Below are 17,512 nucleotides of genomic sequence, written 5' to 3' on the forward strand. Positions count from 1 at the left end.
AAGACAAAATATTTAAGTGCCTTTGAACTGAGTATGGTAGTAGATGCCAGGCGCACCGTTTGAGTGTCAAGAACTGCAACACTGCTGGGTTTTTCATGCTCAACAGTTTCCCGTGTGTATCAATAATGGTCCACCACCCAAAGGACATCCAGCTAACTTGACAACTATGGGAAGCATTGGAGTCAACATGGGCCAGCATCCCTATGGAAGGCTTTTGACACCTTGTAGAGTCCATGCCCCCAACGAATTGAGGCTGTTCTGAGGGTAAAAGGAGGTGCAACTCAATATTAGGATAGTGTTCCTAATGTTTTGTTCACTCATATATTTGTACACAACATTTTGAGAAAGAATAAAACAGAGATTCCCAGAGCTCCCTCTCTCTTTCTACTCCAGCATCGCTTTTGATTCAGCTAGCTCGTGATTTGACCACATAATAAAAAAATGTAGAAGACTGGTTCATTTAATAACAGCCATTTTAAGTGTTGGCAGCATCAACGTAACTGTTGCTCAAATGACTCTTTGTAGCACATGACTGTGTTACTTAGGCAACTTCCTAGTCTCCGAACCCTTCCCCCTACCTGATCCCGCTGACATGCAAGGATCTGACATGTAACATGTAACTCAGTAACATGAATATGAGATGCATTAATAATAATAATGGTGTAAAATCTAACAATCCCTGGTGAACATAAGTAAAAGGAGGATGGAGAGAGAAGAGAGAGAAGACAACTGACTATTAGAAAATAAAAAGAACCCTCTTCCTTGCCGTCCAACTGACCGTTTGTCTGGAACAATCTCGGTTGTCTGTCTGTCTTTAGAGGATGCAAGTCGTAAGCAGTCTGTGTGGGGACACTGGGGGAAAGACAGTCATCCCTTTGTTCCCTCTCTCCATTGGGGAAGACATGTCTGGGAAGGCTGGGTGCCCCTGTATGGCTGAGGGGAAAATGGGGGAGCAGTCTTCTCTTCACACCCTTGTGCCAGGGGTGGTCGAGAGGGAAAGCCATGTAACGTACCCTCGGAGAGGGAGAGAGTGGGTCCTGTGTCTGTCCATCCATGAGAGTGAATGTGGAACTCCGCTGCCCTAAATGGCTAGAGGGGTAGTAATGGTGGTGGTGGGGGAAGTTGTGTGTTTGGGCGGGGCCAGCTCCAGGAGCGCACACACCGTCCCGGCCACCTGGGCGAGCCCTCTCTCCTCCAGGATGTGGAGGGGCAGGCACAGCTGGGTCTGAGGCCAGACGATGCACACACATACACAAAAACACACACACACACACACACGCAAGGCAAAAGGAGGACGGAAAACAGGAGGGGAGAACAAAAAAGGATATGTCAATGGATGGGTAAATAATAATATCAAAAACTACAACCAAAAGATAACAGAAATCATCAACAAAAATGTAAAGACATGAAACTCAACATAATGGAGAAAGTGAATGGGATCCAAAAGCATGACCTTGAGGAGAGCATGGAAAAGGAGCAGAGGTGTGCAAACAGAAGCACAGGATTACAATAAGTAGGGACTGGTGCACTGAGATACCCACTGGACAACATATCCCACAGGAGCAAATATAAGTGTGTGAGTGAGTGAGAGAAAATGTGGTAACACAATCTAAAGTAGCGCGGAGAGAAGACAGACTGCAGAGAGGAAGGAAAGAACAGCAAATATTTGGTTCATTTTATTGTGCAAGGAGGAGCTCTGGGAAAGAGTTGAAAGGTCAACAACAGTAGAGATCGGCACGTGGGTACACATCCTCTAACCAAACAGACCACTGACACAGAGAACATACACACCGCTCTTCAGAGCCAGAGGAGACATTACTCCTTGTCATTCAGCATAGACCAACAACAAACTACACACGCAGCCTGCGTCCCGAATGGCACCCTATTCCCTATTGAGTACACTACTTTTAACCAGGGGGCCCATAGGGTTCTGATCAAAAGTAGTGCACTATAAGGAATAGGGACCCATTTGGAACAAACCCAGAGTCACTTGCTCGCTCTTTCTCACAGAATATGTGCTTTGTCTTCGTATAGAACAGTATAAGAGCACTCATTGCCATATACAGTGCCTTCAGAAACTATTCACACCCCTTGACCTTCCACATTTTGTTGTGTTACAGCCTGAATTTAAAACTGATTACACACAACGCCCCATGTCAAATGTGTAATTTTTTACAAAATAAAAAATCTGAAATGTCTTTAACCCCTTTGTTATTGCAAGCCTAAGTTCAGGGGTAGAAATGTGCTTAACAAGTCACATATTAAGTTGCATGGACTCACTCTGTGTGCAATAAGTGTTTAAAATTATTTTTGAATGACTACCTCATCTCTGTATCCCACATACAATTATCTGTAAGGTCCCTCAGTTGAGCAGTGAATTTCAAACACAGATTCAACCACAAAGACCAGGGAGATTTTCCAATGCCTCGCAAAGAAGGGCGCCTATTGGTAGATGGGTAAAATAAAACAAAGCAGATATTAAATATCCCTTTGAACATGGTGAAGTTATTAATTACACTTTGGATTGTGCATCAATTCACCCAGTCATTACAAAGATACAGGCGTCCTTCCTAACATACAACGCCCCAGAAAGGAAGGAAACCGCTCTGGGATTTCACCATGAGCCTAATGGTGACTTTAAAACAGTGTAATGGCTGTGACAGGACAAAACGGAGGATGGATCAACATTGTAGTTTCTCCACAATACTAAGCTAATTGACAGTGAAAAGGAAGCCTGTACAGAGGAATATTCCAAAACATGCATCCTGTTTGCAACAAGGCACTAAAGTAATACTGCATAAAACATTTACAAATCAATACACAATTTGTCCTGAATACATTACTCTGTAATGCATTCATTACTCTGTGCCACTCTCCATATTTTCAAGCATAGTGGTGGCTGCATCATGTTATGGGTATGCTTGTAATAATTAAGGACTGGGGAGTTTTCAGGATAAAAAATAAATGGAATGGAGCTAAGCAGAGGCAAAAACTTGGGAGACAAATTCACCTTTCAGCAGGACAATAACCTAAAACACAAGGCCAAATCTACACTGGAGTTGCTTACAAGGAAGAAAGGGAATGTTCCTGAGTGGCATAGTTGTAGTTCTGACTTAAATCTGCTTGAAAATCTATGGCAAAACCTGAAAATGGATGTCCACGAATGATCAACAACCAATTTCACAGAGCTCACAGCTGTAATCGCTGCCAAAGGGGATTCTAACAAGCATTGGACTCATGTATTGAATACTTACCTAATCAAGATTAGGGTTTTACTTTTCATAATTTCCCCCCCACTTTGTCAGAGTATTTTCTGTAGATCGTAGACAAAAAATGACAATTAAATCCATTTAAATCCCATTGGTAAGACAACAAAATTTGTAAAAAGTCTCAGGGTGTGAATACTTCCTGAAGGCAGTCCAGTCATATCCTGGGGCTGATTGTTACCACAGCTTGTGCCTACCTAGACTGGTCCCAGATTTGTTTTAACACACAAACAGACCTGGGATCAGGCAAGTGCTAAAATGGGAGTAGAGTGAAGTTGCCCCTGGACACTGATCGTGGGTCAGTTTTCCCTACTAATGGTTAAAGACGAACTGAAACATTTTATTAAGTCAAATGTGATAAAGAAGCAAGTTCCTACCCTTAAAGTAGCTGACAAAAACATTAGAAAATTGCCTCATGGACTAATGCGTGCCGCCATAAATGACATCACTTGAATGGTTCATCTGACAGGCAGCCCAGATTACAATGCATGTTAGTTTCTTTATTGAGAATGTTTCATATCCAAGCTGCAGGCTTGGTTTTCTCTATCGTAATTGCTCCTCTTTCACCCCAGCTGCCAAACCCTGAATCAGATTATGGAGACGAAATGTATAGATCGGCAGGTAAGGGTGCTCTCGAGCGGCTAGACGTTCTTTACCATTCGGCCATCAGATTTGCCACCAATGCTTCTTATAGGACACATCACTGCATTCTATACTCCTCTGTAAACTGGACATCTCTGTATACCCAGTGCAAGACACACTGCTTGATGCTTATTTATAAAACCCTCTTAGGCCTCATTCCCCCTTATCGGAGATATCTACTGCAGCCCTCATCCTCCACATACAACACCCGTTCTGCCTGTCGCATTCTGGTCCCCAAAGCACACAAATCCCTGGGTCGCTCCTCTTTTCAGTTTGCTGCAGCTAGCGACTGGAACGAGCTGCAAAACACACTCAAACTAGACAGTTATCTCTACATTCAAAGACTCAACCATTGACACTCTTACTGACACTTGTGGTTGCTTTGCGTGGTGTATTGCTGTCTACCATGTTGGTGCTGCTACCATTGTGGTGTTGCTACCATTGTGGTGAATGTTGTCATGATGTGTTGCTAATATGTTGTATTGTCATGTGTTGCTGCCATGTTGTGTGGTTGTCTTAGGTCTCTATGTAGTGTTTATGTCCTACATTTCTTAGCCCCCATTCTCCCAGTTGGCCTTTTGCCTCTTGGTAGGCAGTCATTGTAAATAAGAATTTGTTCGTAATTGACTTGCCAAGTTAAATAAAAGTTAAATAAATAAAAAACAAATAAACTGTGCAAGGTGGGCTATCATAGCTAGCTAGCTAGCAAGTCCAAAACCATGGCAAGCTCAGCTATCATTGATGGATATTTTGTCAGTTAACACCACGAGCTACTGTAGCTATCAGAACAGCTTGCTACAGCGCAGAATTTTACTATGGATTATTAATTTAACTATGGAAACTGGCAGGATCATTTGGTAAATCTCACAACTCGCTGCAATTGATTTAATAGGAGTAGACATCTAACAACCTACATGTCTGCAGCTAACGTTAGCTTGCATTAACTGAATACTTGTTTTTCTAGCCCAGCTAGCCTCTTAGGTTTGGCACATCATAAATCGCTCACTGTAAACCATATTGAATACTGTTTATGCATAGTGTACACCATCTGCCTGCAAAAGTGACTATTATTGTGGGTACTACCATGCAGTAAGCTAAGCTTTTTGCTGTTAGCTAGCTTGCTAACACAGTATGATCCGATGCCCATGTCAAAATTCCTGTAATGTTTAACACAGCTAGACCTTGCCCGCTGAATGAGCTCAAAAACTTATGCAAGTGGGTTTTTGACTGGACTATACAAGCTTATTCAAAGCTAACTGCTTTGTTATTGTGGAAATCATGCATTTAACTACCTTACTAATGTCGGGTAACAGTAGATCCGATGCCCCTGCAAAAATCACTAATGTAGCATACATCTGAATGAGCTCAAAAACTTATGCAAGTGGATTTTTGACCAGGCTATACAGGCTTGTTAAGATGATTGTTATTATTTTATTGATGTTCCCTCTCAAATTGGTAGTTCTAGCTTTTAGTTTCTTCACTTCTTAATCAGTCTTGATCAAAAAGCCATGAGTACAGTAGGCGCGCGGCTGCCCTACCATTCCCATGAGGTTATTTCAATATGGCTGTGGCCACACCTCTCTATGGGGCTGCAGGTAGCCTAGTGGTTAGAGCGTTGGGCCAGTAACCGAAAGGTTACAAGATCGAATCCCCGAGCTGACAAGGTAAACATCTGTCGTTCTGCCCCTGAACAAGGCAGTTAAACCCACTGTTCCTAGTCCGTCATTGTAAATAAGAATTTGTTCTTAATTGACTTGCCTAGTTAAATAAAGGTAAAATAAATAAAATAAGCTTGTGCTAGGCACTCTAAGACTGTATCATATTATGTTTAAAAAGTATTTTCAGAACATAAAATTGTAAAATGTAGGTTGATTTGAGCGTTTCAGTTCCTCTTTAAAGGTTAGGATTGGGGAGGTGTAGCTGATCGTAAATCTGTATCTAGGGGAAACATCTCCCCAGAGCCACAAAATGAGCATTATGACTGAGAGGGGGGCTGGATCACAGACGATCAAGGAAAAAAAAGGTTCCTGTAGGATACTTGATTGTGCGTCAGCAAAGACTCAAAGGCTAACAAATGACCCTCGCCGACCTGCTCTCTTTATGATTAGGCAAAAACTTCAGACTGACTTTGCAGCTTAGGCTAAGCTGTGCTAGAGTCAGGAGAGAAGAGAAGCGCTCGGCATTGATTAGTCAGATTACTCGTGGTTGGTTCTTCTCAGGGGCCGGAGGAGGGAGGAAGCAGCACGTAGGCTACATATGACAAGCACTCTGACTTGATTGATGCTATTAGTGCAATGGAAGTGGCTTCGGGTGGGAAGGTTCCATCTAAAACACACACACCGGCAGGCGGACAAACTTAAGGCACAGAAGGAGGTTCAGTAGGTAGGTACAGTAGCAGACAGTTCAGTGACAACACAGCAACCTCCAGGGTCTTGCTGTCTCTCTCAATGGGGGCAGTGCCAGTACATGACAGAAGGGTTACGAGGGAGCATTGAAGGTCCACCTCGCCACTCCTTGAGGAGATGCAAGTAACCTTCCCCAACAAACAACTGGAAGAAAAGATAAAACCTACTATATGGTATTTGGCATATGGAGTTGTGCCCTTTTCAGTGGATGGCAAACCAGGCAGCTGCGAGCGCTCCTCTTTGTTAAGGCAGAGTGGGACTGAGAGAGGGAGTGGTCCACTCATTCTTGTGTTTTTCCCTTGTTGAGTTCTGCTGACTGCTGTGTCTGAATAGATACTGCTGCATTGATGGAAAACACCGCAATATGAAATGAGAAGTACAGAGGAATGCGAGTGGTGTGTGTGTGTTTGAGATAGTGTGTGTGTGTGCGAGCGCGAGTGTGTGTGCACAAGTGGTAGAGAGTCAGTTTGTTGTGGGACGAGGAAGGTGAGGAAGGGATTGTGTTGTCCAGACAGACAGTTCAGAGGTGGGGCACCAGGTGACAGTACAGAGCACACAGTACAGACATGATGGACAGATAGAAGAGGGCGAAGCCTGCCAGCTGGGCTGGGGGAGAAGGCATTAGGAGGGGGGGGGGAGCCATGGAGAGCAGGACCCCCAGCGTCCCGTAAACACAGCCTCCCCGGCCATCCAGAACCTCCTCCACTGTGCAAAGCCTCTCCTGTCCCATGGGAGTGGGGGAAGAGAATGGTGGAGGAAGGGGTTAGGTGGGGGGGAAGGCAAAGGATAAGATCACACAGATAGGGGAGGTTTTGTGTTTGGATGGACAGATGGAAGATGCATTTGAGAGGGAAGCGGAGGAACGGAAAGAGAGAGAGAAAGTTACTGTTATTATTCGGTTTACAAAAGCTATGCAGGTTGCCAGTTTGTCAATTGAGTTAGCTGGAGTCAACTGATATAAACAGCAGGAACAGAGAAGTAGGTTAAACTGTTGTTGATACAAATAGCAGAGCAGTAGAGGGAGTCTGTCTCCCTACTCTGTACAAGAAATCTTATGACAGAAGAGAAAAACCTGCACTGTCTGAAAGTAGGTTTCAGCTATTTAATTAATTTGTTGAGGTCACTGTCTGCTGCTAGCAAATTGAAGGTGCTCTTGTATCATATGCTTTTTATAACCCGTCACAAACACACAGACGTTTTAGCATGAAGACTAGTGAGTTGAGTATGCCAGTCCTTTATTCAACTAGTGTGCAGGTCTTACCTGTGGAACCCCGATCCTGCGACACGCCTCCAGAAAGTTCTCCACGTTCCGCCGACATTTGGCCATCGTCAGTTTGGGCTTGATGGACAGAGACAGAACGGGGACAATGGTAAGCACAATGACAGCGGTTATGTCCCAAATGGCACCCTATTCCCTGTATAGTGCACTACTTTTGACCAGGACCTATAGGGCTATGTCACAGCAGTGCACTATATAGGGAATAGGGTTCCATTTGGGATGTAATCAGTGTCTGATCATAACCCAAATGCAAATGTAAAAAGTAGCATTGTTGTATTGATATGCTTGAAGTGTAGTGTTCCTGACAGGAAGACACAGACAAAATGTATTCTAAAACTGATATCTCACCAATGCACACATGGTATGCACGCACAGCACACGCACAAGGTGCGCAAACACACAAACACTCACCACAGCAGGGGAGGGCACGTGGATGCTGGGTACGGATCGTGGCCGCACGTGATTGGCTAGATGGCAGAGCACGACCCCGTCGGTCAGTGCTGCTCCTAGGTCGCTTGGCAAGGACACTTTCAGACGCGATTCGATGTTCTACAAAATAGAGTACGACACAATTCCAGGGGGATCAGCACATGTAGGGACAGGAGTTTTTCCTGACCTTGTGATCTCACCTGGGCTCATAAAGCATCTCAGAGTAGGATTGCTGATCTAGGATCAGGTCCCCTGTCCATATAATTGTACTCATTACGATCTGAAAGGAAAGACTGATTCTAGTTCAGCACTTCTACTCTGAGACACTTTATGAATATGGGCCAAGGAACCCAGTAGAAACTCCAGGCCCTAATGGCTTGGTCAAAAGGGGGGAGAATCTGTTCACCTTCCGCAGTTGCTCCACCAGAGCAGCCTCCTCTCCCATGGGGCCTTGAGGCTGGGTAGGGGTCACCTCTTCAGGCTCCGACCTGGGGGCAGAACCATCACCTGGGGAGGAAGACAGAACCAGACAGGCTCAAACATACACACACACAAGATCAAAAGCTGGTGAAAGCAGAATGGATGCTAATCATTTATCCTGAAGAGGGGGAAAGTCCAGCTCTACAGACACAATGGCATGATCAGACGGCTGGCAAACAATTCAGAAGGCAAACTACAGCAGATAGAACTCTACAGCAACAGAAGGAACTTGAAGTAATAGAGTTGGAACAAAACCAACAGAAAACTGAGCTACGAAACTGTAGGCCACAGATGCATGTTAGTCACTGAACTGAACTTGGAAGTCACTGAACCAGACAGACAAAACTCTGACCTATAGACAGACAGAAATCAAAGTAATAGATGGGATCACAAAACCAACAGAGCAGACCATCATACATAACAGTCAAAACAAAAGCCGACAATATCCCCTCCCCCATTTAAAACATAGAAAATCTTTCCATAAGCAAAATGATCTAATACTACTACCCCCCCTCCCCGACCCCCAATTTAATTCTAAGGGTGCGAACCATCTATTTTGTTTGACTATCCACAGTATCGCTCAGCGACTGTGCAGGATCCCATCCAGACGTGTCCATCAGCCCAGCTTGTTACCAGAGCAATGTCACATGACACTCAATTGCGACATGCGCATTGCACACTCAAGAGGTACCAACACTCTCTTCTGAAAGCTCCCAAGGCCATGCAGCCAAGATCCAGAGGTTGTGATCCGGTGACATACCTCTCCTCTGCTCTTCCTTCTGGCTGAGGCGAAACAAGAAGCTGTCGGGCCTCTGTGCGGGTCCCCAGCAGGAGGGCGGAGTAACAGGGCCGGGGTAAGAAGGTGATTGGAGGGCTGCAAGCAGAACAGGAAGTGAGCAGGTGGGAGAGTGGTAGAGTGAATAGGGCGTGTAATAAAATCCTTTCAGATCCACAGGAACGTCTAGGGAGTAGTAGTCAATTTGGGATACAGTAAATTAGTAAGGAGAGGGGAAGGGTGTGTTGGAAGCTGCTCTAGTTCACAGCCATTTATACTCTGGTTTCCATGGAAGCCAGTGTGACTAGCTGCACCTAGCAGTGAAGGGCAGCAGGAATAGTGTGACTGGGTGTCTTACCTGTGGGAGACAGGGAGGAGCGATCCTCGCCCTGCTGAATGGCCAGTCGAGTCCCAGCAGAGAGCAGAGGGAGAGAGGGTTAATTTCATCCCTCTTTCAATTTGAGTCAGGACTGAAACTCCAGCAGTCATGCATAAACGGTTCTCTCAACAATACTCAGGTATATAATCACACCTCCGTTGGCACCAGAGATGTAATGGGGGAGAGTAAAGGCCCGTAAATATCACGAGAGCACCTTTTGACATCAACATTAGCGCTGTTAGCATTAGCATTCATCTTGCCTGTTTGGTGTTAACAAACCTATCTTTTACCGCTACATCAAAGATGGGCAACTGTTACATAGAAGAGGGTGGACTATGGGCATAGAGCCATGGAGCAGGCTCTCTGGCTGCAGGTAGGTAGAGTGCCCCTTAGGGTGAGCTTATAATGATCATATTCATGGATTAGATTTATAGACACCTAGTGCTCTCCTAATTGGTGCTCAACGCATTTCCATTGTAAAGGGGAAACTCACCTCATCCACAGCCAAAGTGTAACTCACACCTGGGTGATGCCAAGGCAGGCATTTTGCACAGGGGAGCGCACCACACATGCACTAGCCAAACTCTAACCATCACTAAACTGGCCCTGGACCAGTGTTTAGCAGCATGCTCCAAAATCCAAAGTATAAGGAAATGAAGAGAAAGAGACGGAAAAGGGAGGTTGCTCTGAAAAGAAGACGTGCAAGGTTGCAGTACCTGCAGTAGACACGCGGGGAAAATATCGTCAGGATAGGAGAGACGCCCATCTATGGACATCCCAGACACAGTAAGAGACTGGGGGAAGGTGGTCGGAGAGAAAGAGTGCAGGAGGACAAAAATAAAAGGAAGGAATGGCAACAGGTGGATTGAGGGATTTAAAAATAAAATCCAATGAGAATTGAGGAGAAAGAGTAACAAGGAAGTGTGAAGGAAAATAAAAAGAGACATGGAATAATGGAGAGATTTATAAGCAGAGAGCGATACAAAATGGAGTACTGTTCTGTTAATTGAGTAAGCACAGTGCACACACAACATGCTGCAGATGCAGGCCACAAAACAACAACTTTGTGCATGTGTGTGTGGGATGGTATGTTTGCAGACAGCCCGTATATCATTTTACATTTTAGTAATTTAGCAGACGCTCTTATCTAGAGCGAATTAAAGGAGCAATTTGGGTTAAGTGCCTATGACTTGGTTGGTTTGTTTTTTTGTTTGTATGTATGTATTGCTGTGTAGTACTCCAACAATGTGCGACTGTGTGTATGCTGTCTACACATAGTTGCTCCCAAATGTGCATGTGAAACAAGTCAAATGTGTGTGTGTGTGTAGTACTGTAACCAAAAGTGTGTTTCACCTGCTTGTGAGTGCCAGGCTTCCTCTTTATGGTGTTGGTGTCAGTGTCTACCTCAAACACCATGCGAGGCTGGTACTCGCTCTAACAGTGAACCAGCCGGAGAAGGGAGAGAGAGAGACAGAAAATAAACACAGAAAGAGGGGAATCAGAAGAGAAAGAAGAGAAGGAGGAGAAGAGGGGTTAAGCCAGGACAGGTGGAAGCTGGTTACAATGCACCAGGAAAAACGGACCTATTTGTTGTGCCCTACGGGCGTTGGTAAAATGTAGTGTACTATATATGGAATAGGATGCCATTTGGGACACAACCACTGTCTCTGGAACATGTTAGTGCAAAAAAGTTTAGAGTTAGAAAGCATCGGGACAGGCAAGGATTCCGACAGCCAGCTGAAACCCAGAACCAAGCAGCAGGTCATCTCATAACTAAAATAACAGCATTTTCACACTACCGTGCTGACCCAAACCATACCATGCTGGTGTAGATATTTCCATTTCCTTCCATGCACCCGATTACGTATCTGGTGCCAGGCCCCTTTTAAAAAGGGACATTATACAAAAAAATACTTGTGTATTTTGTTCATTAGTCTACTGTTGACAGTCACAAAATGTGCATGTCAACAGTTTAACTTTTCAAGACGAAGCACTGTAATGAAAGTGCTCGAACTAAAAGTTTTTTTTTAGTAAAATATACATTTTAAGTGAGCTGAGGGGCATGGTTAGCGCGACAAGTCCCGCCAAACCAGGCTGTAAATAAGCCATGTGTAACAAAAGCAGGCTGATCCTTGGGTTACACCGTACTCTGCTCAGAGTACGCGAGCCAGAGGGGTACAGTTTGGGTCGGAGGAACGTTACTGTGAAAAAGGTTAATACCCAGAGTTGTGTTCATTAGGGCACTTGACAGAAAATGAAAATTTGCGTTTTATCCTAGTCCCACATGGAAGTTCAATCTGCTTTCTTCCATTTGGTGCGTAATGAACACGACCCAGTTAATGTTGTCAAACGCCACTTCTTTTACAGTGGCAGTGAATGGCGGAACGCATCGCTCACTGACCAAAAGATTGTTAGATGCAATCAGAAAGACCACATTTCCACACAGGCATATGACGAAACAGGTAACTGCCAAAATAAAGGAAACACCAAAATAAAGTGTCTTAATAGGGCGTTGGGGCACCACGAGCCGCCAGAACAGCTTCAATGTGACTTGGCATAGAATCGACAAGTGTCTACAACTCTATTGGAGGGATGAGTATCATTATTCTATGAGAAAATCCATCATTTGGTGTTTTGTTGATGGTGGTGGAAAACGCTGTCTTAGGTGCCGCTACAGAATCTCCCATAAGTGATCAATTGGGTTGAGATCTGGTGACTGAGATAAACACCCTTTAAACCCTGTATGCTCTTTGATACCCCTCTTTCAAAGTCATCTAGATCTCATCTAACCATGGTAGCCAAAATAATGGGCAACTGGGCATTTTTATACATGACCCTAAGCATGATGGGATGTTAATTGCTTAATTAACTCAGGAACCACACGTGTGTGGAGGCACCTGCTTTCAATATACTTTGTATCCCTCATTTACTTGCGTTTCCTTTTTTTGGGGCAGTTACCTGTAAGTCTATAGATTCATTATAGTGTGAATGTGTTTAGCTATATAACCAAACAGTAGACAAGAGTGTCAATCTAACCATTGATGACTAGTTAGAGATGTAGGGGGAGGACTATGAAAAGGTTATTGGGTGTTGACAGGTGGGTAGAGGATGGATAGAGAGCAGGTGACACACAGGTCGTGTTCCCATTTCCTACTGTTTTCCTAAAGTGGGCACTTGTTTACTCCACCACAAGGGTTGAAAAGCATAAAGAATAATTTTTGTTGAAATAATGTTTTTTAAATTATTTTTTATTCCCCCAGAACATCATTAGATTGGTGTAAGCATGCCATGGGCTACCATATTTCTTTCCCCAGTTGCTCCTTTTTAAAACAGTGTTATTCAAAGCCTGGGTCGAGACCCCTTGTGTGGCCGACCGGGAACTGCAGATGGGGTCGCCAAGTATTATTTCTAAATTAACATGACAGATTATTGTATGGAATGATAAAAGTTTTTGATAAAGATACCTTGAAAAAGAAATGTTTATTGAGTAAATGTATTTATTGGTTTCTTTTCATTTTGATAAGAGATGAAAATGGAATGAGTTGAAGGTAATTTGTTGATGTCAAAACCTAAATTGACAACTGTTTTATATTAGTGGAGAAAGAGTGAAGTAGTGCACACTTGTTGGCGAAGAAGGGAAGAAGAGAATGGGAGCACAGCCATGGCGCCTTACCATGAAGAGGGCTGAGTCGTCCGTGTGGGTGGAACGCCTGGAGGGGTACGCGTTCTGGCAGGGAGGAGTGGAAGAGAGGGAATGAGGACAGAACACACAGGAAGTGAGGATGGAGAGGGGGTGAGGGGGAGATAGCTAGGATATATAGCCAGGGCTCTAGACTAACATTTAACCCCTGGTGGCACAAACATTTTCAGTTGGTGGCACCAGCACATGATTTGGTGGCACCCCCCCAAAAGAATTGTGCAGCGTCCCACAATAGAATACATTTGAGTCAGCACCTTATTAAGTCATTATAAAAAGTCCTTTACAAAGCTTTATTAAGAAGTGTCATAGACTACAGAGATGGTATTCAATAAATAAGTTATTACATCTAACATGTCCAAGCAGGAATGCATGATAAAAAATACTTTGATACACAACCCTAAACCAGTTATTGTCAGGAATTTTGGGTTGACAATTAAGCTACTTTTGTTCTATTTTACTGTCACTATAGGGCTCCAGAATTCAGATGTTTTTTTTGTCTTGATGTGCACTAATATTATTGGGTTATAGAATATGCATTGGTTGAAGCTCAATGTTACATTCAAATTCCCCTACCATCATATCTAAACCAATATGACACCAATGTCGATGAAAATTTGCAAATTAACCTGTTTGGCGGTACACAACACACTCCCCCGCCTCTTGTCATGATTTGTCTGGCCGTTGGCGGGAACCACTATACCGGATTTTTGACCGTTGTTAGCATTAGGGTCGTCAGACTATTTTTCCCCAAACCTAGCTCAAATTCTAGACGTCGGATTAATACGAGTCCACAGCGTCCATAAAATGAGCATTAGACTTGCCACCTTTCGGACTGAATAAGTTTGTAGGTGCAACAGTTTATGAAATGTATAATGTATCCAGTGGCGACCTGTCATTCAGGGCATGTGGGGCTGATTTGCTTGTTATTTTGGCATTAATACCTGCCACATCAGTCAGCAAACAATGTAAAAAATAAAAAATAAACATTCATTGAGTTCATAAAGCAGCATACAAACTAAGTCTCATTTTTGTTTTCATGAGTAAGGCAGCTCCAAAATGCAGGTGTTTCAGCCTAGCTCAGTGCTTTCTGTGGTGGTGGGGCAAGCCAGCAGAAAATACAGAGCGTTGCGTAGATTCATTTTTTTTATCACTCATGGGACAGTACAAGTCTAAGGTTAGAGCTAGAAAATGTATATTAGAAGTGTCCATCCAAAAAGGTCATTGGCAACACATAGAATGACATCAAATCACGTTATATCGACAGTAGCTTTAATTGGACTGATCATGTCAACATCTTACTTTCAAAGTCTTAGCTAGCAGTCATCATAAATCAAGTCAACAATCTACTGGCAAATCCTTGTCATATGAAGAGAAATAATGAAGAGAAATGACAGCTAAAACGTATTGGTACTCATCGGCTATTGGACATTAACATTACACAACACGTTGGAAATCGCAAATTTAACAATGAGTGGTTTAGAAGAAATCAGCAGCTAACTGCAAGCAGTGCAAAGCAATCAGTAACATTAGCCTGCTATTCAATGGAGTGGCTGTGTGTGTGCTTAACCTCTGAAGGATCAGACCCTTTCCCCCCTAATTTTCGCCTAAAATGACATACCCAAATCTAACTGCCTGTAGCTTAGGCCCTGAAGCGAGGATATGCATATTCTTGATATTATTTGAAAGGAGACACTTTGAAGTTTGTGGAAATGTGAAATGACTGTAGGAGAATATAAATGTTTTAACCTTTATTTAACTAGGCAAGTCAGTTTAGAACAAATTCTTATTTTCAATGACGGCCTAGGAACAGTGGGGCAGTGGCAGAACGACAGATTTTTAGCTCGGGGATTCGATCTTGCAACCTTCTGGTTACTAGTTCAATGCTCTAACCACTAGGCTACCTGCCGCCCCAAGTATAACACGTTAGATCTGGTAAAAGATAATATAAAGAAGAGAAAAAAGCGTAATTTTTTTTAGTACCATCGTCTTTGAAATGCAAGTGAATAATAATGTATTATTCCAGCCCAGGCGCAATTTAGATTTAGGCCACTAGATGGCATCAGTGTATGTGCAGTTTTAGACTGTTCCAATGAACCATTGCATTTCTGTTCAAAATGTTGTATCAAGAGTGCCCAAATGTGCCTAATTGGTTTATTAATCACTTTTCAAGTTCATAACTGTGCACTCTTCTCAAACAATAGCATGGCATTATTTCACTGTAATAGCTACTGTAAATTGGACAGTGCAGTTAGATTAACAAGAATGTAAGCTTTCTGCCCATATCAGATATGTCTATGTCCTGGAAAATGTTCTTGTTACTTACAACCTCATGCTAATCGCAGTACCCTAACGTTAGCTCAACAGTCCAGAGGGGGACCCACCAATCCTGTAGAGGTTAATCACCTATTAAGCCTTGAGTTATTGTAAATATGAGTTTAATAACAATACATGTCAAAACACAGCAGACAAGAATGACGGAAAGAAGCTGGAGGCTGACAGAGCTGATGGAGCATGTCTGATGAAGGTTAGTGATAAAAAAAATCAAGTAGATGTTTAAGCTTTCAGTTAAATGTGTACAGCATGTGACAGCAGGTCTTACTTTTGTTAAGCATAAATAAATTATGTTCATGTTATCTTAAAGGGTCATGCAGAAAGAGAGGCTTCTATGCAAGGCAGAGATCAACATGCGAGCTGTATAAGTGAGAGAGAGCAACCATGCCCAGAGAAAGAGAGACAAGAAGCAGATCCAGAGCGAGAAGAACAGCAAGCAGATCCAGAGAGAGGGACAACACACAGATCCAGAGAGCGGGACAACAAACCGATCCAGACAGGGAGGGACAACAAAAGATCCAGAGAAAGAAAGTAATTAAGCCGCTGCACCATATCCTTCCAGAAATGAGAGCAATTTAGACACTGGGCCCAGACAAGTGAAGCTGAATAGCTACCCACACTTAAGTTTTGGTACACAGAAAAGAGCATTTCAGCACTGCTGGTTTAAGAAACACAATTAGGTAGAGTATTGCAGCTTTCTATGTAGAGTTTTTGGCAAAAACATTCAATTTGATTATTTTGTCAGTAATGGCTGCAAAAATTGGAAAAAGCTTTGTTTATCTTTGGTAAACATGAAATGGCACAACCACACAGACAGTGTTGTGGCATGGCAAAGCTACCAGGCAACTAGCAGTCATGAGAACATTGCTCAGATTTTAACATCTGCCCATGCTTGTGATATTGCAGAGAGAAGGGAGTATCTGAGGAGAATTGTGGCGGTCACCTCAATGTTAGGAAGATGGACTCTTTCCGTGCCAATGATGAATCTAATGAAAGCACAAATAGATGGAACTCTTGAATGTATGGAGCTTTTGAAGGAGTTTGACCCTTTCCTGCAAAGGTACAATACTCCATCAAATGCGATGTATCTCTCTCCAGAATCTCAGAATGACATGATCGAAAGCTGTGCTCAAGAGATTATGGACACCATGGTCTCTGAGATGTCAAAGTCTGGAATGTATGCCATTATGGCAGATGAGGCCAGGGAAGGGCAGTTTGAACAGTTGGCTCTGTGTGTTAGGTATGTGACAGAGGGGACAGTTAAGAAGCGTTTACTAGCACTAGCAGAAATCAAGTCATTTTGATGCCCAATCGATAGCAAATGACTTGCAATAGCAACTCCAAATGAGAGGGGTAGCAGGCCTAAAGTTCATTGCAAAGACCTATGATGGTGCAGCTGTCATGAGTGGGTTCAAAGGAGGTGTGCAAGCACATGTCAGAATGCTGCATCCGGAGGCAATTTATGTACATTGCTAATTTCATGAGCTTAATTTGGTGTTGTGTCATAGTTGCAGGGCTGTTCCGGCGGCTGCTGAGTTTTTCAGTTTCTTGGAGAATGTGTATTCGTTTTTCAGTACATCCCTCGTTAAACACCACAAGTTCAAAGAAGCCCAGGCCAAACTTGGAATAGCATCAGCTGAACTTGTACAGCTCTTAAACACTCGCTGGGCATGCCAGCTGCGGTCCATAAATGCAGTCCTGGACACTTTAAACTGCTATTTTTGATTGTTTATCTACCATTGGATCCCCCATGACTGTTGGTCTGAGAGCAAAGCTTCATAAGTTCTCCACCGTGTATTTGCTACTGATGTTTCAGTCCCTTCTTT

The 17,512-nt window shown here is 43.4% G+C and overlaps 1 protein-coding gene across 4 annotated transcripts in view; it reads right to left on the reverse strand.

Annotated features, from left to right (window-relative positions):
• Nucleotides 1–236: 236 nt before the first annotated feature.
• Nucleotides 237–17,512, reverse strand: part of LOC120018459 (DISP complex protein LRCH3-like) — a 78,274-nt gene continuing 60,998 nt past the window's right edge. For 2 of the 4 annotated variants that reach the window (XM_038961678.1, XM_038961675.1), the window contains exons 14-20: nt 13,329–13,382; nt 9,635–9,668; nt 9,262–9,375; nt 8,428–8,528; nt 8,004–8,141; nt 7,575–7,652; nt 237–1,225 (exon numbers count right to left, since the gene is read on the reverse strand). In XM_038961678.1, the coding sequence (XP_038817606.1) occupies nt 1,082–1,225; nt 7,575–7,652; nt 8,004–8,141; nt 8,428–8,528; nt 9,262–9,375; nt 9,635–9,668; nt 13,329–13,382 (663 nt within the window). In that variant the 3' untranslated portion in view covers nt 237–1,081. Of the gene's footprint in view, nt 1,226–7,574; nt 7,653–8,003; nt 8,142–8,427; nt 8,529–9,261; nt 9,376–9,634; nt 9,669–13,328; nt 13,383–17,512 lie in introns of those variants that run through there. The other 2 variants (XM_038961677.1, XR_005472225.1) reach the window with 2 other exon arrangements.

The sequence above is a fragment of the Salvelinus namaycush genome, chromosome 23 (assembly GCF_016432855.1).
Source record: "Salvelinus namaycush isolate Seneca chromosome 23, SaNama_1.0, whole genome shotgun sequence".
Classification (NCBI taxonomy): Eukaryota; Metazoa; Chordata; class Actinopteri; order Salmoniformes; family Salmonidae; genus Salvelinus; species Salvelinus namaycush.